General features: G+C 33.9%; 1 protein-coding gene and 1 non-coding gene across 2 annotated transcripts in view; one reads left to right on the top strand and one right to left on the bottom strand.

Annotated features, from left to right (window-relative positions):
* The window catches only part of LOC141455637 (uncharacterized), a 127,326-nt gene extending 103,658 nt beyond the window's left edge, over window positions 1–23,668 (bottom strand). The window contains exon 1 of the mRNA XM_074130855.1: window positions 23,508–23,668. Coding sequence (XP_073986956.1) covers window positions 23,508–23,612 — 105 coding nt within the window. The 5' untranslated portion in view covers window positions 23,613–23,668. The remainder of the gene's footprint in view (window positions 1–23,507) is intronic.
* Window positions 3,706–3,824, top strand: LOC141456585 (5S ribosomal RNA). The gene has a single exon (XR_012459880.1). It is a non-coding gene; the product is annotated as a 5S ribosomal RNA (ribosomal RNA).
* Window positions 23,669–27,257: the final 3,589 nt, after the last annotated feature.

Below are 27,257 nucleotides of genomic sequence, written 5' to 3'. Positions count from 1 at the left end.
TCTATAGAGTGACTCCTGGGTAAAGCTCTCGGGCCTTGGTTTTTCCTCCCCGAGAAGTAACATCCTTAGCTAAACGAGCCACTCACACAGACACAACACCAGTGCAGAGCCGTTTCCTCTTCTTCCAGGCAGAACCTACAAAGGCTATCATCTGCCATGCCCATGCGATGCATGTGTTTTCTGAGCCTGCAGTGGCCAGTTAATAAGCCTACAATTATCTTTATAGCCCCACAGCCTTGACAGATTAATTCTGCCGGTCAGCCTCGGCGAATAGCCTCTAATGAACTCCTTCGCCTGTCTCTGCCCAGTGGTGGCAAGCCACCACTCCTGAGCCCTACTCTACACCCATAAGTTAATGGCCGCAGACGTAACACACTTCAAAACCCCAAAACAGGGCTCCGGGCCAACGAAGTGTCCCGCAGAGCCTTCCCGGGCCAATAAATCTGCCGCTTCGTTTCCCTTATGTCTTGAATGACCAGGTACCCAAACCAGTAAGACCTTATTTTGGTCACTAATTTCCTTCAGTGCACCCTGACAGTCCCAAACCAGCCTTGAATTGACCTGGTAGAAACTAATTGCCCGTAGAGCAGCCTGACTATCCGAGAAAATTACGACCTTAGAATTAATAATTCTTCGCCTTGCAGAATACTAGTGGTAATGGTTTTTAGAGACTCATTTAATTCTCATTAGTATTATCTAATTGTTAGAAACGGTTAATGTATTGAAATTTCAATACCGATGTCTACAAAGTCTAGAACTATTATCAAATGAATTTCTAAAGAATTATCAAAGGTGAAAGACTTGTTGTATAGAGATTTCCAATTTTTATCTTTGTTAGAATGTGAAATTTATATTTCTTATATTAAGAAAAGTAAAATTCGAATATTTAAATAATTGTTAACTAGAAAGCCATCCCGTTAGTCCCGTTCGGGTTCTAAAGCTAAAAGTACACGGTTTTTCGTTTAGTTGCAACGTAAAATTATACCTGTATCGTAAATGGTCATGGTTGTATTGGGAAACACTATTACAGGTCAAGTTGAGATACCGCTGGGTTACGGGTGGAAACGTCTGGCCAATCTTACCGAATCTAATCTAAACTTAGACCAATTTTTTTAATTAGATTCTCTAAATTCTTAGTTTAGTAGGTAAACCGATGGATTCTTTTTTCTATTTTGCTAAATCATTTAATGTTAACAGAGCTGTAATTTCATAGTGTCAACTGCGTCTTCACACAGAAAAGCCTAAGAAAGATCTGCTAGATAAACCTTGAAGAGACTGAATTTCTGTTCTACAAAGTGCTGCATTTTCAGTTCAACACTCTAAAAGCAAATAATCTATAAGTTCAGCATCGTTTTTTTTTTCCTCTTCTGTTATATCTAGAATCTGTTGACAGACAGTTGACATCTATTTACGTAATCTGCAGTGACCCTTTAAGAGGTCTAAGATTGACTGGATGATTCTTCGGGTTTGTTAGAATAACGCCGATGTAAACTTATGCTAGTGGCTAATAGGGCTGATATTTTCGCCCGCCATTCAACATCCACCTTTGTCGGCTTTCTCGTTACTTCAGGCAGGCTGCCCTTCTCAGTATAATTTTGTCCTTAAGGACACCCAGACAATATATACAAATCCTCATCTTAATGTCCATCCAGCCAGTCTCAATCTGCCTTAATTTGTTCATAGAACTTCTTAGCCTGTAGAGCCGTCTGGACTGATTTTCCTTTTAAATCCGTTCCTATAGTTACAATCACTATTCTAATCCTTTAATCATAGCATTACTTACACATTATTATTTACTACAACCATCTATTACTCTCAAAAAATTTGAAATACACTAACAAATCCATCAGATAACACCTAGCATTTGACCATGATAGCTTCTAACATCTAATTAATTACGACAAATGACTTAAATTGAATTACTTTCAATCATTCTATAACTAAATGCTTGTAGACATGTCTCACCTAATAAATTATTAAGCTTTGGTTAACGTGAGTGAGTGCTATTTGTAGAAGAGAGAATGATTTGTCAACGATAATTTATACATCGATTGAATTCTATCTGAGAAACAAATTTTACTCTAATACGTATAATATCGATCTTGATGGAGCAAATAATTCATACGCTTTCAAATTTTTGTTTGCCCTACACAATTAAAATTATTTGTTGACCTTAATAGTTGAAAAACCCAAATTTGTCTTCCAATATGCTCCAAAACATTTCCTCTGCTAACCTTCCCAAGAGTTTGCCAAAATTATAAGTTCATCGGCTTGTATAACTTGCTTTTATTACCAATATACGTATAATTCAGAATTCTTGAAATTAAGTGACCATTGATAAAAAAATTACCTCGAATACGATGTTGTTGTGTGCAGTTTGCCTTAAGTTGTAAAATGGTTCAGAGTCATTATCTGAGAATTTACTTCTCTAAAACGGTTTAGAAATACGTTGGATAACCTTTTGCTGAGAGATGGTGAAAGAAGTGAAATTGATTTACTGAAGTAAATTAAAGTAATTTATTAATTTCCATTCACTATAAATAAATAATTCTCTACAATCTGAATACCAGATATATTTTGAAGTACGATTTCTTATTTTCTGTTTTAAAGTGAAAGTTTTGTCAAGCTTATTTTTATTTAGTAACGTTATTTTATAATAGCAAACGTGAATAAGATTAAATTGAAACCATCTTTTAAGAAAAAAAATTTGAAAAATGAAAATGAAATTACTTAAGCCGTGGTAAAATAAAAATTGTACTCAGATCAGGTTTTCGATTGTGAAAATGTGTCCTAGTTTTTTGATCTGTACATAATGAAGGATTACTTATTCTCATCACAGTAAAGTTGATCTGGGTCAGCTTTAGAGTGCAACTTCACATCTCCCAACTTATGAAATAAAATACAATAAAAAATAAACTTGGAAAAAAAAGATAACAGAGAAGCTGTGAAGAAACAGTCCACGCTGAAAATGAATCATCTAAGCACCTAATCATAGGTTCTATAATTTCAGAATTCTTTTTTAATCCAAAAATGGAAAGAATACTTTGATTAAGAATAGTACTATTACTGAAAACAATAAAGTATAACAACCGTATCCAAAATTTCAAAATTCAGTTTCACTTTCGAAGTATTTATTTGTGGTTTACGGAGCCCAGAAAAGTAGTTTTCGCAAAAGTGTTAAGTATTTGTGTTTGCCTAATTGTGTTAACACTAACTCTAAAACGAAAAAATTTAAAGTTCAAATTTGACATTTGATTTAGGTACCCGAATTTGAATACTTTGTTTTTTTTTATTATCTTGAAAGAAGTTCAAATGATTTTTTTTTTTTTTTTTTGCAACTTCTAATACTTATTGTGCGTAAGTAGTTCTAATACTTATTGTGCGTAAGTAGTTCTAATACTTATTGTGCGTAAGTAGTTCTAATACTTTTATTTAAAAGTTTTTTTTTTAGAAAATTATTTTTAAGGACACTTTTGAGCGTAGGCGGTGGTTTTTTTTATTTATAAAGTGTTATTTTTAGTGTTGAGTATGGATTTAACTTCTTTTAAATATTAATAATAATTCTAAAATTGAAGTAGATGTCAACTTTACAGCCATTTTCCTAAATAGATTATTGTATTGAGTTTCGAGCTTGTCTTTAGACACACCTTTGCTAATGGCTTAGCCATACGACGATTTAGTTATATTCGAAATATCACAATCCTTGCCAACGGCCATACCATGTTGAATACACCGGTTCTCGTCCGATCACCGAAGTTAAGCAACATCGGGCGTGGTTAGTACCTGGATGGGTGACCGCCTGGGAACACCGCGTGCTGTTGGCAATTTATTTTTCATTATTGAGTTGCAATGGTTAATTAAAGAAATTTACAATCAAGTAAGTAAGCCAACAGAGCCTCTATCTATGAAACCATATTAGATAGTAGGACATAAAGGTCTTCTAACCAAAAATAGGCATTTCTTTTTTTTTTTATTTACTATAACGTAAATTGTATCTTTTGAGTATAATATAGAACTCATCTACATTTTACTAAAAATTGTGTCCAGGAAATTCAATGACGTAAACTGCTGAAAGTGAAAGCATGTGCAATGTTCATACAGATTTTTTAACCTAGGCAGGAGTCAAATTTAGAAGTTCTAGTTTCCTAAAGCAAAGGTGGAATATTGTAAGTTATTAGAACTTTAAATTTCATCACATCGGAGGACTGTTTTTGAGAGTTAAAATATTCCACCTGAATTGAATGAGAAATGTTAGAAAAACAGACATGCAAATTTGCTTCTTCACTAACTAAACCTTAAACTGATCTACAGTTATCATTCAGCTTATTTAAAAAAGTAAAAGTTGTCACAAAATTAGTTAAGAATTTGGTCGACATTATACTCGAGATTATAATACTCTATGAGAAATTATAAATTCTCTTTTAAAACATACGTATGTATATATGACCTCACCCTAACATAAATAAGCAAGTTGGTCATTTAAAATTAAAGAACTATATCTAATTGTTTAGACTTCTAAAGAAAAGAAATTTATCTCCGTACAAGAATATGAAACAGTAATTTCTGCAGACAAAAAACTTTAATTAAAAAACAGGTTGGCCGCTAGTCCTGCCAATAAAATAATTAATATACATTCACTAAGCTGGCGCCATAGTATTATTTTCATTAATGATGATTCACAACACTTTCACTGTAGTCAATGAACAATACGATAAGTTAGCTAATTTCTTGGCATGACTATATTAAAACTGTCCGGTAGGACAGTTGTACAAGGGGTGATCGTCAAAAAAGTGCACGAAAAAGCGTAACTTTGAAACCACAACCAACTGTGACAATATTTTTTTTCTCTTTTTCTATAAAAGATAAAATTCCCAAATTTTCTTAATAAAATATAGGGGAAACCCTCCTTTATAATATACAGGGTTTCCCAAGGAATATGGATAACGACTTTTTCTCGGAAACTAAGATAGCTAGAAAAAAAAAACTAAAAAATACGTGTCCCCTTAGTTTTTTGCTAGAAATCCAAATTTAATTTGTAAATTTTTTTCGGTGCTTCCAGAAGCGAGATACAGGCACCAACTTCATTTTTTCAAATGGGAAGGTGCGGTTTTTATTTCAGAAATAGATTCCTCTATTTTTTTTAAGAAAAATTTACCTGAACGGTTATTTTCTGTGAGCGATATTTTACAAGTTATGAATGAAAACATGATTCTTATAAGAAATTTCAAAATGATAATATTATAACGGTTTTGTGAATCTAGAACGGATTTTTAGATTTAGAACTGCTTTTAGATAAGCAGAAATAAAAAAAAGAAACAAAAAAGTTATGAATAATCACCTTGTTTTTCAGGTATCCCCAAAGGAAATAGTCCATAGGTGTCAAATCCGGTGAACGAGGTGGCCACTGAATCGTTCCCCCCGCGTCGATATAACATGCCCATCAAATAGCCTATCGAGACATCTCTTTACATGCCTGACGGTATTCTCTGCTTATCTAAAAGCATTTCTAAATCTAGGTGTATCAGAATCAAGCTACGGGATTGCATCTGTAGATGAACTAAAGCAGAGGAATAATAGATGCCTGTAACTCGGTTAAAGCCGAATCTATTACTTTTCATTCATAACTTGTAAAATATCGCTTACAGAAAAATAACGTTCTAGTAAATTTTTCTTAAAAAAAATAAAAATAGAGGAATCTATTTCTTAAATCTTCTGGAAGCACTGAAACAAATTTACAAATTAAATTTGGATTTCTAAAAAAAAACTAAGGGAACACGTATTTTTTAGTTGTTTTTTTCTAGCTATCTTAGTTTCCGAGAAAATGTCGTTATCAATATACATTGGGAATCATTTTTTCAGGACCTTGTTTTATCTTTGCATTTATGTATAAATGGAGTGAATTTTTCAGCGAACAACTCTACATTTTTAACTAATTACAGCAAAATTGGATAGGCAATTAGAAAAAGTGTTTGAAGTGTTTTTAAATTGGCGGAAAATGTTTATTTTATTTATTTTATTGACCTCTTCAACATAAGTACACTGACAAGTTTCAGTAAGTAGTGAATACGGAAGTTTCTTTTGGAAACAAGAGGTTGGATTGGTTTCTTTTTTAAACAAAAGTTTTTGTTTAATAAAAAGTACTGCGCATTAATTCTAAAGTGTTGTTATTTGTATTTACTTTTTATGTATTCTGTCATACTAGAAACCACAAAAATGCCCCTCTTCAAGCTAAAAAGTTATGTAATTGCGCTTAACTAAAAATTTGTCATTCCCCATCAGATGTTACAACCTTTCTTAGTTAAAGTGGCTTAACGTATACTATTTTTAATCTTATATTCCATTTGGCTAGCATAATTGGATTTCAGTTTAAGAAACTGAATTATTTAATAAAATCAACAACAAAGAATTAAAAATTTGAAAACAAGAATGAATCAAAATAAAATTTAGAGCAGGATGAATTTAGTGCAATCGACTTCTTTTAACAATTTTAGAAATAACCTTATTAAAACTGTCCGGTAGGACAGTTGTATAAGGGTTGATCGTCAAAAACTGCACGAAAAAGCGTAATGTTGAAAAACACCCAACTTTGACAATTTTTTTCTCTTTTTCTATAAAAGATAAAATTCCCAAATTTTCTTTAAAATATAGGGCAAACACTCCTTTATAACTGTAATTTTTTTACAACCCCCCAGACCTAATAGATTTCGAGAAAAAAGTTGCCGAAAATGAGCAAAAACGGCTTTTTCAAAAAATGTTCTTGTTCTTGTTCTTGTTCTTCTTGTTCTTCTTGTTCTTCTTCTTGTTACCTTTTTTGTAAACAACGTAGCGCCTAAACGCGTGAACCGATTTTCATGAATGAGGTGTCATTCGATTCGGAATTTTATGTAGATGTGCCTTTTGGGGGTCTCGATCCTATACATGGAATGGGAGAGGAGTTAGCCCCCTTTATGCAAGGCCCCCTCCAAAATTATTATTACTAATTACTCTGTAAATCTTGGGCCGATTTTGATAAAATTTGGTAGGATGATAGGGTTAGGGCTCCCCTACGCAACATTAAAGCGGCGATCAGCTCTTACACTTGTTAAGGGGAAGTATAGCAATCGTTTCAAATTATCGACACGTGAACCGACCGAAGTGTCATTCGAATCGAAATTTTGTACAGATTTGCACTTTAAAAGTCTCGACGCCGTGCCTCATAAGGAGGGGAGTTCGCCCCACCCAAATAAGGCCCTTTCTAAAACTATTATTACCAATATTTCTATAACGCTTAGTACGATTTTGATAAAATTCAGCTCGAATAAGTGGTTAAAGCTCCTCTACGTTGCTGATGCTCTTGCACCTACTAAGAGGAAGTACTGCAATCGTTTAAATTATCAATGAGTGAACCGATATAAATCAATGAATTGTCGTTCGATTAAAAAATCTTTGCCTCTTTGCCTTTTAGGGAGAAGTACTGCAATCGTAGTTTATTTTTCTTACTCCTCTTAAAAGGAAGTACTGAAATCTCAGTTTAATTTTGCTATTTACGTACAAATACCTTCCTATGTTATTCAAAACGCTTTTTCAAAAACATTGTTATTAGGGATGGTTTGGGGGACCGCAACTATAATCATTCTTTAAAAAGATCTCTCCAGTGGTAGTTACGGTTCCGACTTAACACCTTATCAGGTTATAATTATAGAATTGCTTATTCCAAATTTTAAAAAAATCTGTAAAGCAGATATGTAACTTTGTAAAATAGACAAAAAGGAAAATCTATCCAAAAGGTACAAAAATCTCCTTAACAAAAACTTACAGTTTAAAATGTTAAGTATAAGGGTTGATTAAACGCCAAAAGGTACACAAATCAGCAAGTACCCAACATTTCATTAATACTTCATTAATATTTAAATAATTCTACTGCATTAATTTGCATTAATAAGTTATTTTTTAGAATTTATTAGATGTCACAGACCCTTATGCTGGCCACTTCATTTATAATATTTTTTTGTTATAATTATGATAAATCACATATATGTACATGCATGTTAAAGTAGAAAAAGACAAAGTTAGAGAAGGCTACTGTCTTGAATTCGTCTTACCGAAATATTCGAGAGCACAAATAACACACAGTTATAACAAGTAGATTATTCAACAACAATTATTGATTTCTCGATTGTAATTTAATTTAGACCTCCTAATTTTACTTATAGTAAAATACTGGAATAATTAGCTGTCCTAAAAATATGCATATCTTATTTACTTTATTACATATATACAACATTGTGGGATGAATACCTACATTGAGAATGTAATTGAAGAAAACTATGTTACTTGCGATAAAGCCAGATAATTATTATAAACGTTTGACTACTTCATAAAATAACAATTACTTTAATCGAAGAATGAACTTAAACCGACGATTTTTAAAAATCATTGATGTATGTTGGTGAAGTTTCTTTTAAAAAAAAGTTTTGAATTTTTTAGCCTCATAATTTTTTTTAATTTTTTGTAATGTTTTTCTTTTTAACCTGTAATTAATAGTATCATTATTATAGATAACTAGATATTACAGTCAATCTACAGTGCTACTTGAACATATATTTAGTAGACGAAAATGGCCAGCATAAGGGTCTGTGACATCTAATAAATTCTAAAAAATAACTTATTAATGCAAATTAATGCAGTAGAATTATTTAAATATTAATGAAGTATTAATGAAATGTTGGGTACTTGCTGATTTGTGTACCTTTTGGCGTTTAATCAACCCTTATACTTAACATTTTAAACTGTAAGTTTTTGTTAAGGAGTTATTACTAAAAATTTAGCAATGTATTTTAGGCACGTTCATTTTTAAAACAGACATCTTCTTATGCATTCAAATTTCAGCAATTGATGATAACCAACAATGGATGGATGGCCGTTTCAGGGTGCGTTCCACTAAGCGCTCACAACGATCACGCTCATGACCGCGGTTTTGCCCGTTCCACTTGCTTGCGAACGTTATAATCGAAAACCCAAGTGGAATGTTCTATGGGGCGTTTTAACCGTTCATGTAAACATTACAAATGGCGACCACGAAAATAGTAAGTCAGAAGCTTGAAGAGGTTGTTTTTTTAAATTTTAACCCCGTTTATAAGCAGTTATAATAAACTTTATTAATTATTGGTAAAGTTGACTTATATTAAAAATATACATATATATAATTCAATTTTTATATTACATTTTCGTGGAGTATTTATAAAATTTACGTTTAAATAAAATTAAAATGTCTTTTGTGGTAACAGAAATTTATTAATGCAACGTAATAATGCTTTAGAAATTTCTTCATCTAGTTCCGATGAAGAGTGGAATGCAATTTTACAAAATCGCACTAGTGAAAAGCGAAAACTTGAGCCACGTATTATTAGCTATCAAAGTGTAATTGGTCCGTTATTCAGTGATTTAGTGTGTAAAGGGATAAGTAATTTTTCATTTTATTATTTTTTTTTAGACTTTCGAGAAACACATTCAATTATTTACATGAGATAATACTTTCATTTACCTGATATAAATTTTTTCGGTCGCTATCATTGCTTTTAAAAATTGCGCCTAATTTCTGAACGCCCACTTAGACTTAGCTCTTTAGATGGGGCGTTGTGAGCTTTGCGTGAGCGAAAATAATGCCGTCATTAGTGACGTTTTCGCCACGACCACTACGACCGCGGTCGTCATGTGGAACGGTTGAAGGTATACTTTGATTGTTGTGAGCGCTTAGTGGAACGCACCCTTAATTACGTAAATTAAGATTTTTTAGTTACGAAAGGATTTAACCATAGACTCTTGAGTTGTTTGGTAATCCCAAGAGGGCCAATTTCACCCAATTTAGATCTAGCCTAGATCAACACTCTTTGGCAAGAGGATTAGCTCAGTTTGCCCACATTTAACAACTCCTAAGTCGAATTCTAGACAAACTAAATATTATTTTGGCTGATGTTTCAGCCCATTTGAGATTATACAATTCACTTATTAACTTCATAATTCAAAACAATTAGACAGTTTCAAATTTTAATTTCAGCTAGGAATTTCTTCTCCTTACTGTGAAATCCCGAACATATTGATCGTTCCACATTCCTATCATTTCTTAAAAGTTGTAGGCAATCATGCATGTCTTTGGATAGTTGGCCACCTCTATTTGATGACTCTCTGTTAGTTCTGTTATTCCGTTTTCACAGATTTCCAAAGTCATCTCACAAACTTTTCATAAAATGATTACAATTCCTTGAAATTTCTCGCCATATTTTTTTTTTTTTTTTGCCATTGGACCGCTAATCGTTTATCTTTTTCGATTAGGTCTTTTTGAGGCAGCCTTTTTTACCAACTAACCTAATAATTGTAACTCTAAAGCAAGAGAATTGTATAATTAGCTTAAATTTAATTCTTTAGAAAACTTCGTGCCAATGATTATATATTTTTTTGCAATATTTATTTACTTATTTTAAGGCGCGTCAATATTTAAGATCATTATCGATTAAACATTATCGTATCAGTTCTTAATTTTACTGATTATGATTACTGATTAAGTAAAGTAAAAGTAATTGCCTATTTTTTCAGGCGGGGCTTTACGTCCAACTACCAATTAGGTGTCGTGGACGGAGGCGACTAGCAATCATACTTTACTGTAAATTTCTTTCATTAACCAAGGCCTTAGACCGGGAATCGAACCCAGTAGCACAATACTCGTACATAAAATATAAGTTTTACAGGTCTCGCCACTAACCGCTCGGCTAACGTGGCGCCTTACTCATTAAGTAATAAATACTTTTCTACAAAATGATCTCTCTTAATATCTGTCTCTAAATTAAAAGAAATAATGCCAGTCTCTTTTTGTTACTTTCTATTCTTGGTAATGAATGTATCGCGACCTTGCCCAAAATTTAGGAAATTAAGTATTTTTTTCAGACTTTTTTGGGTGATTTTGAAGTCATCTGAATCAGAAATAGTAGTTATTAGCAAGTGTCCTAAATGAAAGTTTGCCACTATTAAATTGACATGAATTGTGTACTTAACAAAAAACTCCTAATTAGTTTCGAAACTTTACATTTTAAATTGGTCCAGGATAACAACTGTAACTTGGCGATTAAATTCTCTTAACCGAAAATGTCATTTTACAATTTTTTTTTTTTTTTGAGTATTAGATTTTGAGTTTGAGATTGAGAATTTTGAGTTCGGACCTAGATTAGATTAGACTAGGGTGGCCTTCAAGGCCTACGCCACTGCGACCCCTTTGAATCTATTGTGGCTCCCCTCACTCTACAACTCACCCTCCAGACCTGTCCTTTTAATCAGACTCTTAATGCTGGAGAGCGACTCTTGGATAAAGCTCACAGGCCTTGGTTTTTCCTCCCCGAAAAGTAACATCCTTAGCCACACGAGCCCCTCACACTGACACAGCACATGCAGTGCCGTTTTCTCCTATTCCTGACAGAACCTATAGAGGCTATCATCTGCCTGGCCCATGCGATGCATGTGTTTTCTGAGCCTGCAGTGGCCAGTTAACAGGCCTACAATCATCCTTATAGTCCCACGGCCTTGACAGATTAATTCTGCAGTCAGCCTCGAGTTCGGACCTAACACTTATATAAAGTTTGTGGCATCATAAAATTCAATTTTCTCGTTGCATTTTCCATTGACTCGAGATTTACTCGAAAACAGAACTATTGATTTTCTTGAAGCTACTGTCGGTAGTCTACAAAAATTATTCGAAACATAGTTCAATTAAGGAGACTTGTAGAAGAAGGGATAGGCTACTCACTAATGTTCTATTTCAGTGTAGCTGATGGTTTTATGTCTTTTATTATAAAGCAAGGCTAAATATATCGCTAAAATTGAGGTTGAAATAAATTTTGCATTTACTCAATAAGTTTTCACTTAATCACTATAAAAAGCTATCAAAATATAAACTATACTGATAACAAGTAATCATAATGATGTTATATATAGTTTATTATATACTAAAAAAGATAATGATTTATTTTAAAAACAGTCTAAAACTCCCACAAGAAGAGAGAAGGTAATTTAAATTATTTGGACGTAACTATGATAAGAGATAACAAAAATTTTAATAAAACATACTTTAACATATACTAACATACTTAAAAAAGTAATCACAACCTATATCATGCTAAACTGAACTACTCATCCTTCCAGAACGCATAAAAAGGCATATTGTCAACAGCTAAATAGAAAGTATACGAGGGTCGTTTCAAAAGTCCGTGCAAAGTCAGAGAGATAGCACTACTGGCGCGTAACAAGGTTATGTTTAGTTAGTAGCATCTCTTGGAAGAACACACACCAAGTTTCAGCCAGATCGGTCTATTTCTTTGTGTTTGGCATTCGTTTGAATCGAGGAAGTCGAGTGTTTTTTAAAAAAAAGGACGAAAAAGAATTTCGTGTGTTGATTAAACACTACTTTATGAAAGGCAAAACGCCTGAGGACACTAAAGAGAAGCTTGATAAACATTATGGTGACTCTGCACCTTCGATTAGAACAGTTTATAAGTGGTTTCAAAATTTTCGGAGTGGCCATATGGGCACAAGTGACGCTGAACGTTCTGGACGCCCTGTTGAGGTTACTACTCCAGAAATCATTGATAAAATCCATGATATGGTTATGGATGACAGAAGAGTGAAGGTGCGTGAGATTGCTAGTGCTGTGGGCATCTCGAATGAACGGGTACATAATATTTTGCATCAACATTTGGACATGACAAAGGTATCCGCAAGATGGGTGCCGCGATTGCTCACTCTTGACTAAAAACGAAATCGTGTGAAGTGTTGCAAGGACGGTTTGCAGCTGTTCCAGAAGAATCCGCAGGACTTTAAGCGTCGTTTCGTCACTGTGGATGAAACATGGATACATCACTACACTCCTGAGACCAAAGAACAATCTAAACAATGGGTTACCAAGGGGGAATCTGCGCCGAAAAAGGCGAAGACCGTTCCTTCGACCGGAAAGATTATGGCGACTGTCTTTTGGGATTCGCAAGGAATAATCCTCATCGACTATCTGGAAAAGGGTAAAACTATTACAGGTGCATATTATTCATCGTTATTGGACCGTTTGAAAACCGAGCTGCAAGAAAAACGCCCACGATTGGCCCACAAAAAAGTCCTTTTCCATCACGACAACGCACCAGCTCACACCTCAGCAGTTGTGGTTGCAAAATTAATGGAAATAGGGTTCCAACTCGTTTCACATCCCCCCTATTCTCCAGACTTGGCTCCCTCGGACTACTATTTGTTCCCCAATATGAAGAAATGGCTGGCGGGAAAAAGATTTTATTCAAACGAGGAGGTGATTGCAGAAACGAATGGCTATTTTTCAGACTTGGACAAATCCTATTATTCGGAAGGGATCAACAAACTAGAGCAGCGTTGGACGAAGTGTATAAGCCTAAAAGGAGACTATGTTGAAAAATAAAAAAGGTTTACCCCAAAAAATTAAGTAGTTTTTATTTTTGCACGGACTTTTCAAACGACCCTCGTATTTAACTTATTTATTTAAAATACATAGAAAAACTAGAAAAAATATGTTTAAATATTATTGTTTGAGTTTATAAAAGAAAATATGAATATAAATTAAGTTAAAATAAATGATAATTGTAGTGAAAAATTAAGTATAAAAATAATAATGCCAAAATTAGGAAAATAATATTAAGAACATATTGTTAATATAGTTTTTTTAACTTATATTGGAAAAGATCTAATAAAATAAAAATAAAAAAAAATTCATTTGCGGAAAAAAACATCCTTCAACAATCAATATCCAATAGCAAGTCAAAAACAAAATTGAAAGGCTGGCCTTAACCTCCTTATGGCTTGGATTGCAGGCCATGATTTCCTTCAATCAAAATTAAAAAAATAAGTCTACGGGGGTTAAAGAAATGACGTACTTTTAAAACATAAATGGCTGATAAGTATAAGGTTAGTAGCAGATAATTAAATAGCACTAGTGTAATTATTCGACTTTTGGTCTAAGTAATGTAGAGGACAAGGTCTACGTTGGTGGTGGCAGTGCACTGGAAAAAGTTCCGGGGCGCCAATGACTTTAGTTATTGGCGCGCCTTCAAGTAAAAAAAAAAGATGCACTTCTCGGCAAAAGAAATGGTTACCACTCGCGGTAACTCGCACAAAATTGCCTATTTCATTCCATCTGGCACAAAACAAAGTTTTTAGTTTATTACTAATCTTTGTAAATTTCATTCGTTTTCTATTCTCCGATTTTAAAAATATCTTTATTTTCGTCACATACGAGGTGTGGCTACTAAATAACGAGACTGATGCTGCTACAGAACAACTATGCATGCGCCAAATCCTAACGATCGACAGCTGTGCAGTGTAAAGCCTTCTCTTTCGATTGCAGCGTCTCACGTGTTTGTAGAGAAATCTGTCTGACCGGAACCGTCGTTTGTGTAAGAGGTGTTAGTTTCGTTTTGCCGAAAACATGATACTACACATGTAGTAGAGCAACGAATTGTCGTGAAATTTCACATCAAAACTTGATAAAACCGCTACTGAAACTTATCTTTTATTAAAAGAAGTTTATGGCGATGAATGTTAATCACGTGCGCGAGTTTTTGAGTGGTTCAAGCGTTTCCAAGATGGCCGAGAAGACGTCGGAGATCATGACCTCCCGGGTCGCCCTTCCACGTACAAAACGGATGAAAATATCAATTATAATTAATCAACATTACTACCGTGAGTTGCTTGCTCAACTCCGTGAAAGAGTAAGGAAAAAACGACCCGATTTGTAGAAGAACAAGTCATGGGTTCTCCATCAAGACGAACGCGCCGGCGCTCACACTGCATTGTCTGTCAAGACGTTTCTAGCCAAGTACAACATCCCAGTTTTAGGGCATTCGCCATATTCGCCTGACCTGGCCCCATGTGACTTTTATCTGGTTCCCCAAAGTCAAATCTGCATTAAAAGGAACACAACTTTCAGTCCGTTGAAGGTGTGAAAGAAAAAGCGGCACACGTCATGCAGGAGCTGACAGAAAAAGACTTCCAGCACTGTTTCGAACAACTGTAAATTCGCATGGAGCGTTGTAGGGTGTCTATTGAAGGTGATAATAACTAAATATGTATAAATTTAAAATAAAATGTTTTATAGCAATAGTCTCGTTATTTAATAGCCACACCTCGTATTTTTCTTCTGCATTCTTTCTTCCATCTACTTCGCGGACTCCTTCCTCATTACATTCCTCCAGTACTTCATCTTCTTTAACTTGTAAGACATTAAATTCCTTTATTTAGGTTTCCTTCTTTTTTAACTTTTATTTCATTGTAAATAAAAAATATTCGCATGCATTCTCTTCGAATCGACCTTTTAGCTTCTAACCTGGTTGCCATTTGTAATTAATGCTTTTTACTTAGTAGTCACCTAACATTCTTTTTCTATAGCGATATCACTTTCTTTTAGACATTGTGGTACATCTTGCATAGATTTGATGCGGACGATGAATATCTTAAGCCGTAAAAAATATTGCTTTCTTTGATAACAGTTCATTTATTTCGTTCGTTAAGAGTCCCAAGTGGGTGTTTGTTAATGCGACTTGAAATTTCACATTACCAGGTATTGACACCATATTTAATATGCCACACATAATGTACAACTTCAGCAATATTAATAAATAATAGTAAAAAAAAAGCAATTGATACAAGCTTTTGAAAGCTTTTATATTTCCTCTATTGATAAATTCTAAACAATCTGAATTTCAAAACTTTTAGAAAGGTAAAGAAGAATAGGAGAACTGATAGAACAAGGTAAGCAAAATTTATTGTCTACCTCGTATAACAATTATGGAGAGGGAAACGTTACTAAACACGCTAGTGAAAGCCTCCTTAAGAAATGACACATTGAGTACCATTACACGAAGGGGAAGTTACACTGAAATGAACACGCTATTATAACAGTATACCGTTACTAATTACTGCATTTTGCAAATCTGTGGACCTAACGTATGATTCATTACAAAACAGCTCAACAAAAAATCAAATGTAAAAAGTTAATTTACAAACCTAGAAATTAGAAAGTTGAGAAATAAATATTTAATTCAGAAAAAACACGGAGTTCTTAGTTTGTAATCTTCAATAGTCATTCCAAAGACCTAATTGGATATAGCCAGCCTTATTGCTGTAGAATCAGTTCACAAGCAGAGTCAACTTTCGAACCTTGTCACAATAGAATGGTAAAAAAATCGAAACGAAATATTCACACAAAATTTTGACTTAACAATCATTGTAATATTCCGTCTAATTTTGCTCTTTCGAAGGATTTGTACATCTAGTTTGCATTTGTCGGTAGGTTTTTTTTTCCAGTCTTGCCATCATAAATTCTTAATCAATTACTTTCCACTTCTCTGACCTAGATCTTTTCCACTAAGAGGTGCTCCCAGAATCGGTTTTTTATTGGATTTTGGTTTGAGAATTAAATGTTTTACTTTTTTACGCTAGAAAACTATCTTTTCATTTGGATTAAAATATTTACTTAAAAAGAATTGTTTTTCAAAATTATTTATAACTCGATTTAGGAACATGATCTCTTTTAAGCTTATGCCAACGAAGACTGACGGTGTTTTAGATAGAACTCGTTACAACAATAAGTTCGTACTGCTGCGATTATATTTATAAGAAAGAAAATCAATTCTAGGGTCTTCTTCAGACATTCAGTCTCTGACGATTCTACTAGCTACAAAATTAATTCAAGACAGAATGAAACTGCTCGAATATTCTACGTATGAGTATTGGTTCCCAGGCATTCAGAAAGAAAAGGCCTTATGACCACTGCCTGCCAGGCCCGGAAGGGATTCCATGTTACCCTCGTAGGACATGAGAAAAATTTACAGCTGAGCAAAATTAGTGCACAAAGCACCCGTATCAATCAATGGTGGTTGGAATCCTCATGTCAGAGTCAGGCAAAAAAGTGGTCAATTTACTTATTTCTTTACTTACGGGCATTTTACATTGTTTAAAACTAATTTTTTTCAGAAAATGAAACAAAATTGAACTAACTGTACAAAATAAACAGAAATAGACTCTAATACTCATAAATATAAATTCAAGCTAAGGTTTTTTATTATTTTTTTCCTTCAAAAGTAAATATGTTCCCTTTTAATATGTACTTGGAGCTTGAAAACTCAATGTTTGTATTATTTCATTTTTGTGTACATATGTAAAGTTTTGTAAATAAATAAATAATAATTATTATTCCTCAAATATAAATAAGTAAATCTAATATATTGAAATAAGTTAAGCATAAAGTTTTTAAAAATAAAAACCAGAAAAGATAAAACAAAAAATCATTGATAAATTCGTGTAAAAGTGCAAGGAAAATGTAGACAAGGAACAACCAATAAAGGAGGCAAACTCTAGAATTCAACTGTGTAACTCAAGTAAGTGACGTGTCTAATTATTATAAACATACGAGGGTCGTTTGAAAAGTCCGTGCAAAGTCAGGGAGATAGCACCACTGGCGCGTATCGAGGTTATGTTTAGTTAGTAGCATCTCTTGGAAGAACACACACCAAGTTTCAGCCAGATCGGTCTATTTCTTTGTGTTTGGCATTCGTTTGAATCGAGGATGTGGAGTGATTTTCAAAAAATGGACGAAAAAGAATTTCGTGTGTTGATTAAACACTACTTTATGAAAGGCAAAACGCCTCAGGAGACTAAAGAGAAGCTTGATAAACATTATGGTGACTCTGCACCTTCGATTAGAACAGTTTATAAGTGGTTTCAAAATTTTCGGAGTGGCCATATGGGCACAAGTGACGCTGAACGTTCTGGACGCCCTATTGAGGTTACTACTCCAGAAATCATTGATAAAATCCATGATAAGGTGATGGATGACAGAAGAGTGAAGGTGCGTGAGATTGCTAGTGCTGTGGGCATCTCGAATGAACGGGTACATAATATTTCGCATCAACATTTGGACATGACAAAGCTATCCGCAAGATGGGTGCCGCGATTGCTCACGCTTGACCAAAAACGAAATCGTGTGAAGTGTTGCAAGGACGGTTTGCAGCTGTTCCAGAAGAATCCGCAGGACTTTAAGCGTCGTTTCGTCACTGTGGATGAAACATGGATACATCATTACACTCCTGAGACCAAAGAACAATCCAAACAATGGGTTACCAAGGGGGAATCTGCGCCAAAAAAGGCGAAGACCGTTCCTTCGGCCGGAAAGATTATGGCGACTGTCTTTTGGGATTCGCAAGGAATAATCCTCATCGACTATCTGGAAAAGGGTAAAACTATTACAGGTGCATATTATTCACCGTTATTGGACCGTTTGAAAACCGAGCTGCAAGAAAAACGCCCACGATTGGCCCACAAAAAAGTCCTTTTCCATCCCGACAACGCACCAGCTCACACCTCAGCAGTTGTGGTCGCAAAATTAATGGAAATAGGGTTCCAACTCGTTTCGCATCCCCCCTATTCTCCAGACTTGGCTCCCTCGGACTACTATTTGTTCCCCAATATGAAGAAATGGCTGGCGGGAAAAAGATTTTATTCAAACGAGGAGGTGATTGCAGAAACGAATGGCTATTTTTCAGACTTGGACAAATCCTATTATTCGGAAGGGATCAACAAACTAGAGCAGCGTTGGACGAAGTGTATAAGCCTAAAAGGAGACTATGTTGAAAAATAAAAAAGGTTTACCCCAAAAAATTAAGTAGTTTTTATTTTTGCACGGACTTTTCAAACGACCCTCGTATTTCTGAAATGAATTACTTAGTAATAAGCATTTTTTTTTTCTCGGTTTATTACAATATTTGCAACCAATTATCAGGTAACCTTCCTTAAATCTTAAGTCAGGTTTGGAAGGGTATTTGAATTAGAAATATCCACAACAAATCTCCTGAGTCGGTCGCGTATTCTGATTGGTCAAACAAAAAAGAATGTAATGTAATTTCCAATTAAGATTAAATTAGCAAAACCTTTGATTTATTTTGCCTGAGAGATATGTTCAATGTTGGAGCTAGCCCAAAAATCGCAATTTTTTTTTTGTGAAAACAGAGCAATAAAAAAGGGAGAAACTTTTGAATTTAAAAATATTTTGTATTTTCTTCAATTTGTAGTAAATTTATCTACTGTACAAGCAGGAGATGTTCAAGGGTGGAAAGCGTTCTCAGAAAACGTATATAAAAATAAGAGACGGTACACATTATTTAAGAAGTTACAGCTTTTGGATGAGATTTAGTGTGTAAAATTATTAATCCATCTGTTCTCTTCACTGTAACTACGAGGTGTGGCTATTAAATAACGAGACTATTGCTGTAAAACATTTTATTATAAATTTAAACATATTTAGTTATTATCACCATCAATATACACCCCTCCCCTATCACTACAACGCTCCATGCGAATTTACCATTGTTCGAAACAGTGCTGGAAGTCTTTTTCTGTCAGTTCCTGTATGACGCGTGCCGCTTTTTCTTTCACAGCTTCAACTGAGTGAAATCGTATTCCTTTTATAGGCGAATAAGGCGGATGGCCTAAAACTGGGATGTTGTACTTGGCTAGAAACGTCTTGACAGAGAATGCAGTGTCTGGATGGTGAACCCGTGACTTGTTCTTCCACAAATCGGGTCGTTTTTTCCTTATCTTTCACGGAGTTGAGCAAGCACCTCATGGTAGTAATGTTGATTTGATTAATTATAATCGATATTTTCATCCGTTTTGGACGTGGAAGGTCAACCCGGGCGGTCATCATCTCCGAGGTCCTCTCGGCCATCTTGGAAACGCTTGAATCGCTAAAAACTCGCGCACGTGATAAACCCATAAACTTCTTTTAATAAAAGATAAATTTCAGTAGCGGTTTTACCAAGTTTCATGTGAAATTTGACAATTCGTTGCTCTACTACATGTTTCGGCAAAACGAAACTAACACCTCTTACACAAACGGTCAGACAGATTTCTCTACATACACGTGAGACGCTGCAATCGAAAGAGAAGGCTTTACGCTGCACAGCTGACGATCTTTAAGGATTTCAGTTTTATTATGCGAGTGTGACTCTTGCATAAGACTTTACCGGCTAGGGGAAAGGGACGGTATCTTCGCGGGCGCCAGATAGCCGAAGCTATCAGATACGAGATCCCTAACCAGCCTCAAAAGAAAAATACCCTTAAGGGTGCCTCTGGCGGGATAGCTCACTGGTGAGAGGAGGGAGGGTCCTGGAGACAATCACCCGGGGCGATAGGGAGTAAAATAAAATTATCCTGTGCTTAATGAACCAAGAACAAAATACTTTTACTTAAGGAAAAATTCATACAAATAGGAAAATTTATGCTAGATACAAAATAATAATAAAAATAGAAAACTCACAGACGATAGATAATATAAGCAGGCACTGGCCAGGCCGAACGCACGGTAGAGAATGAATTTTTTTATTTTGGAATCTTGGCTGTAAACAGCACCTGGTCTTGCAGTCCAAAGTTCAAATTTATTTTATGTAGCAGCTCCTGCCACCTACTTTTCGGTTACAGGCGCATGCATAGTTGTTCTGTAGCAGCATCAGTCTCGTTATTTAATAGCCACACCTCGTATATTGCCTAATCTGAAAATTGGACGTGAATTCAGATTAGATTACATTCCGAGGGTATTGGCCAGCCCAGCCAATGATAAGCGAATTTACGTTTCCCTCTAGTCTGTTTGATTAGACTTAAGGAATCTCTGGGAAAAGCTTGAAGGTTGGAGTTTTTCTTTTCTTTCAAAATGTCGAAACTATTATCGTTGCATGGCCTTCACACTGGGAATACTCAAGACGTACAGTGGTATTAAAAAAACATTTTTAGGGGAATTTCTAATTTGAAAATTTATAATTATTATAGTACACGTGGTTTTAAGGTCAACTGCAAAATTTCCTGAAATTAATTCTCTAATTCGTCGATTCATTTCGAAGAAAAATGTTTGGATTCGATGTGTTGCACGGTTTTCTGTCAATTGTAAGGAATATTTTTTTAATTTCCATCCTTTCGGATTTTTCCAATACTTTTAAAGTCTGTATGAATACTTCTCTTTGCAACACTTGTTACTGAACACTTTCTTACGTTAATCAGGGCCAGAATAAGATAGTTTTTTTCCGGGCAAACTTCTTCAGCCCTCTTTCCTACAAATTTCGAAGGCTCCAAATGGTACATAAATTCCAAAATTTCTATGATAATATATTAATAATTCTGATGAATACAAGAAGATCAGTTTTGATTCAAACACGTTCAAACCCAATTCCCAAGCACCACACCTGAAAGTCGCTAATTGTAAAAGATACCCACCCAGTAGAAGTAAGTTAGTACTCAAGTACTTGCGATATAATCTCCTCTGGTCTCGAAGTGTGTATTTTCGAAAGAACTGTCAATTCTATCACAGATACCGTATATCGTTAAGAGAAAACTAAACTGAAGATTGTATAATTATTGATGACACTCTTACATAAATGAATAGGGAATTTGGTTTCTAGCATTGTAGCTAAAAGACCGATAGATACAAGCAAAATTTAGAAGTGTTTTTCTTATTCATTTTTATTGATAACATTTCGTTTATAAGGAGATTATTCAATTAACTTGGTTGTTAATAGGTGTTTAATTCAATTTCGTTATACAGACCACAAGTTGCAGTGTCCTGTTCTAGTGCATTATGTTACGAAAAAAACAATATTAAATCCTAATTACAATTTACCCACCAAGTAGAGTTCAAAAACGTATGTACAGTTTCACAATGTTTCATGTCCTTGATGGAAGACCAACTCAAACTTACTTTTAATTAATACTTTTCTTATTTATCAGAGTTGTTTTCTAGATAAAAAGCATCATCTCTTGCATTGGCAGTTATAGCGTTACAGGTTACAATTTTAAGAAATATGTTAACAAAAACTGGTTATTGTTTAATAAGGTTATAAAACAAAAACTGCAAATAAAAGAATTACTTTGGCTACATAACCTTTTTTTTTATGCTTGATTATTATTTCCTAGTGTATTTTTACATAATTTTTAGTTAAGTTGGTTCTGTATATTCATATTTTCTTGGATAGAAGTGAACTAGGTACTTCTTCTTGAGGTAACTGGGCGGACCCGGCGGGTATACATGCCTCAATACTTCGATACGTCAAACATTCCACAAAGTAACGGATTCATCTGTAGTATCGTGATCATAAAATAATTGTGATGCAAAAATTAGATAAAAATACTCATATTCACTGCAAAAATTAAATAATTCACAGAGGGGGAATGGCCATAAAGTCAAAAATATGAAGGCCTTAAAGATTTATGGCCTCGTTTAAGTGTCATTGATTGGACACAGAATGTAAGAAATTTTTACATACATACGTGATGATGAGAAAAGTTTGCTAAACTCGAATCATTGCATACGTCAACTATCTCTGCAGGTTCTATAAAAAAATTAGTGTGACTGTTGAAAGTATATCTTGATGTAGTTCGGCCGGGGATAAGCGCAAAGAAGACAAGTTCTCTGAAGAAATGCCAATTTCCCCCTAAAGTGAATCCCCAAAATAAGAAGCTCAAATAACATTTGAATTTAAAAAATAATCTTTACTGCCCGATTTACAATTCCTTCGAAAGTTGGAGAAATAAGAGGAAATTAATTTTTTGATGAGATAGTATCAAATTCTCTTTTATCAAATCATCTATTTCCCTACAAGAATATATTTTTAAAAATCAAATAACGATTGCTGTTTTCTGATCTAATAAGTTTGATTATATTGTCTTTTTTCTTTTGTACCATATCTTCTTTGAATTCATTCTATACATCTAAAAAACATACCCATAACTCACATTATACGACAGAATCACTTAGTGTTCTAAACCTACAAAAAAAAAACCTTCAAGGAGAACCTCAAAAAACTGGTCGCTAGCTCGCTATAAATTCAACCTACAAAAATTTACAAGAGGCACCCATCAACTAATAAACAAACAATGACAGAACTTTTAGAAAATTCCATCAAATTTAATATTCATTATTTCGTTATCCTGCAAATAATAATGAATTTTTTTATGCCTACAATTATAGCTTAGGTTTCAAATATTTTCATCTGAAACCTTTTAATTTGATCTTTTAATTCGTACCTAATACTAATTATTCATATTTTCATGCATTTTTTATTTTTTATTTTTGCATTTAAGGTGCGTCAGCATCTGAGGTCATTGGCGCCTGGAGCTTTTTCCAGTACACTGCCGGCCTCAGGACAGAGTACTGTCGTTATAGACAACACTGTCCATCACTGAGCTGTAAGAAGCATATAGGAGGAGAAAAAGGCTAGCAGCTGGATTTGAACGCGAGAACTCCGCGTTGGAATCCAATACACACTAACCACTGGGTTAATTTCTTCCACAGTATTAATTGCAATAAATTTCTTTAAAAAACAAACAATTTAAGTTCTTAAAGTTATTACTTTTACAAAATTAGATACCTTTAAATTAATTTAATTTGAATTTTTTTATGTAAATACTCATAATTTATTAATACCCACCGGACAATATGATGTCATGTCATCTTGATGACTGAGAAATGAATCCAATCTTGGTAGGGTTGTGGTCGGCGTATCGAGTAAAGACGATGTTTTATCCACTAGCATGACTGTAAACGACACTTAACGCACAAAAGCTGAACACATACTGCCCGAATCAAATTGTACTTGCCGAGACTTGATAGCGTAGCTCACTAGCGCCAGAGAGGCGACAAGTCGTACTAGTTATTATATCTTGCTGTAAACGATTTGCATTTCAAAGCAATAACATTGAAGTATTCATGATTTAACAAGCTGTATAAAAAGATGAAAACTTTTCTAGTTCTTTTGAATTTGATGGTAATTTATAAATTTTTCTTACTATTGGTAAAATCACAGAATGTGTAAGTTATATTTAGGGTACTCTCAAAGAGACTGACAGAGAATTAGCAATCAATTTCCCCCAAATGGTCAACACGATCATTAACGAATTTATAATCCTTCTTCGTTCTAGATCACATTTCATAATAAATAGCTATAACTCTCATTGCATGAAACTCAACAAATGTTATTAACATTTAATTCAGGGTTTTCTCTAAATCCTTACTTTTTGGTAGAATAATGGTTCTAACGCTTAAAAACAGAAAGTAATAATAATAATAATGTGTGCTGAGATTTCCAAGCTTGAAGGTCGGATGCAAATGGATGACCATGAGTTCGAATTTCCAGAAGGTTCTAAAAATTTTCTGCGATATGCTCAGATACACTTTAATTTTTGTTTGCAATCCATTAATATCTTATCCAGATGTTTCCTGCGTTGGAAAAATACCTGGGCCTATCCAGGCATGGGTCTTCGTGACATTAAAATAATAAAGGAAGATGGCAGAGCCAGGACCAAGCCTCAAGGTCCATTATTCATTGTGCTAGACTAGAGATCACCCTGAAGAGTACAATTTATTTGTATGATCAAGTTACAGATTGACAAGAATTTTCTTTTCTTTCAAAAATATTCTCAGGCCCAGCGGCTCGATTAACTAAAACCATATCCACCATTAAGTTAATGTAGAAGGATGAAAGAACAATCTCAAACTGAAATTAATTAATTAAATTAGATATAAAAATAAAATAAAAATTCAGATTAAACGGCATTATTCTATTGTCATCTGGATATCACCTTAATCCAACATCAACTAAAAGGAATTTTATATTTCCGAAAGTTATAAACATTGAATTGACATCCTCATTAGAGGAAAAAAAAGGTTTACTTAATTCTTTATTTTAAAATTTATTAAGTTGGTATTACTTAGGATAAATCAACTTTTTTTGCTATTTATTTTTTATTTTTCTTTCATGTTATATGTTTTTAAATTAGTAAGTTTCGATGTCATCTTTTACGTCATTTTGAGCACATATCCATTTAAAATAAATTGAAACATATATAAAATTTGTTTCATTAATTATTTGGAAAATGATCCAAAATATTCATTACAGTCATTTAACAATTATTTAGCAATTATAATGAGAAATGCGATATGTTAAAATTACATTTAACTAATACATTATTTCCAGAAAATATACATTTATATTGGGTTGGCCAGTAAATAATGCAGGATTGTATGTTTTCTTTAAAATATCCCTCCAAATAATAAACTTTGTTGGACTTTTGACTTTTATAAATGTAAACACTTATTAATTCTCTTTCAAACAAAAATTTTTCTGTGACATTTTGCAACTTGGAAGTAATTCAGTCTTTACTAAGATGTCAAAGCGTGATTTTCGCATAATTTTGTTGTTCGAGTTCAAACTCGGCCGGAACGGGGCCTAAACGGCCAGAAATATCAACGATGTCTGAGGCGAAGGCAGTATAAGTGAGTGCACTGTTCAACGGTGGTTCCAGAGATTTCGAGAGGGAGACTTGAGCCTTGAAGACAAAGAAGGCCGGTGGAAGAAGTTCTGCCCTTGATGACGATGTTCTCCGAGCTTTGGTGGAAGAAAATCGCTGAACAACTGTTCGAGAACTGGCTCTACGACAGCAGCTTGACAAAAGAAAAGCAGCACGACATTTTCCAAAGCCCCCAAATCATCGAGAAAAGGTGATGGTTACTGTTTGGTGGGCTTCATTTGGTCTGATTCATTACAGCTTCTTGAATCCAGGCGAAACCATCAATGCCGAATCGTATTGTAACCAAATTGACATATTGCATCAGAAATTGGCAATAATGAAGCCATCTTTAGTCAATCGAAAAGGGCCCATTCTGTTGCATGACAACACTCGGCCACATATCTCACGTTTGACTTCCCGAAAATTGTTGGAGCTTGGCTATGAGACTCTGCCATACCCGCCCTACGCACTGGACCTCTCGCCTGCTGATTACCATTTTTTTTTACACACCTGGACCACTATTTACAAAATAAAAAAATTAATGACCAAAGAATATTAGAAAGTGCGTTTTCTGAATTTATAAATTCTTAGGATTCCAAATTCTATACAGAGGGTATGGAAAAGTTACGCACATCTTGGCAGAAATGTACAGAAAATAATGGAGACTATTTTGATTAATAAAAACAGTTATAAATCATTATTTTTTTTTTTCTTTTAAAACCATATTCCTGCATTATTTTCCGGACAACCCAATAATAATAATACTAGTAGATTATTATGGTGTAAAGTGTATGCTAAGTATCTATGGAATAGTCTTATCCGGCAGCTGGAGGTAGACGTTTGAAAGACATCTCTGAAACATACAAATAAAATATTTCACATTCTCATATTTTCTTTTGAGTTAAATAATAAGTTACCGAGAGCTTATTTATCCTGAAACATCACAGGGTAAAGATCATTCGATGAAAAAGTGGTAATAAAGATAAATTACGGAGATTTTCATCAGGTTTTTTGGATTACTTTCGAGTCACAGTTTCATCTTCTAAAAGAAGGGAAGAAAACAAAGGCGCTAGTTGATAATACGGGCCCAAATTTACAACTTAGGCAACTGTTTTTATGATTATTTCTTTTATCTTCTGATTATTTCCAAGGTGATAGTCAATTATTAGTTGAAGATGTTATCTGTAATTTTATCTTGGATTGAAAAAAATATTCATAAATGAAAAATAAAATACTAACTACTCCCTCATAACTGTAACAGTAAACCAATCATTATTATAGAACTTGAAATAACCGACGTTGCTTAAAAGCCACAAGAAATAAACCTGCTTTCTAACTTCTTTATGTAAAGTTAAACAACATTTACATTTTTTTATAAATATATTTCATTTTGATTTTGATTAAGTTTAGTTCAATTTTATAAGGAAAGAGCTTACTATACTTTCTCTCACTATCAGTAAGTATAATTTTAACAAAAAACTTTAATTTTCTATAAGTTCAAATTGAGACACTAGATTTTCTATAGGTAAAAATAAACGTAATGATCATGCTCATGCTGACTAGCGGTAAAAGCTTGAACTACGCTTTCCTATTAGTTTTTACAAATGCCGCTAGATCGCATTGACGCCATTAATGAGTTTTACCGATTGCTCTTATTTTTGTTTACAGGTCGCTTTAATCACTACAATTGTAGTATAGTCAAGCTATTAATCGTGTATTAAGATTAAATTGAATTAAATTTTCAATTTCACAATTAGGCTTGTTAAACAGGTCAAAAAAATCCTGGAAGAGCATTCAAATGCTACTTATTGCTATTACTAACTAGTGGACTTAAGGATTTTTTTTTTTAAATTTTTACTTTTCTTCATACCTTAATTTTTTTTTTGTATTTA

Source organism: Rhodnius prolixus, unplaced genomic scaffold, assembly GCF_049639745.1.
Source record: "Rhodnius prolixus isolate KJV_2025 unplaced genomic scaffold, Rpr scaffold_4, whole genome shotgun sequence".
Classification (NCBI taxonomy): domain Eukaryota; kingdom Metazoa; phylum Arthropoda; class Insecta; order Hemiptera; family Reduviidae; genus Rhodnius; species Rhodnius prolixus.
The sequence above is the reverse complement of the archived record's forward strand: the minus strand, read 5'-3'. Positions and strand labels throughout refer to the sequence as shown.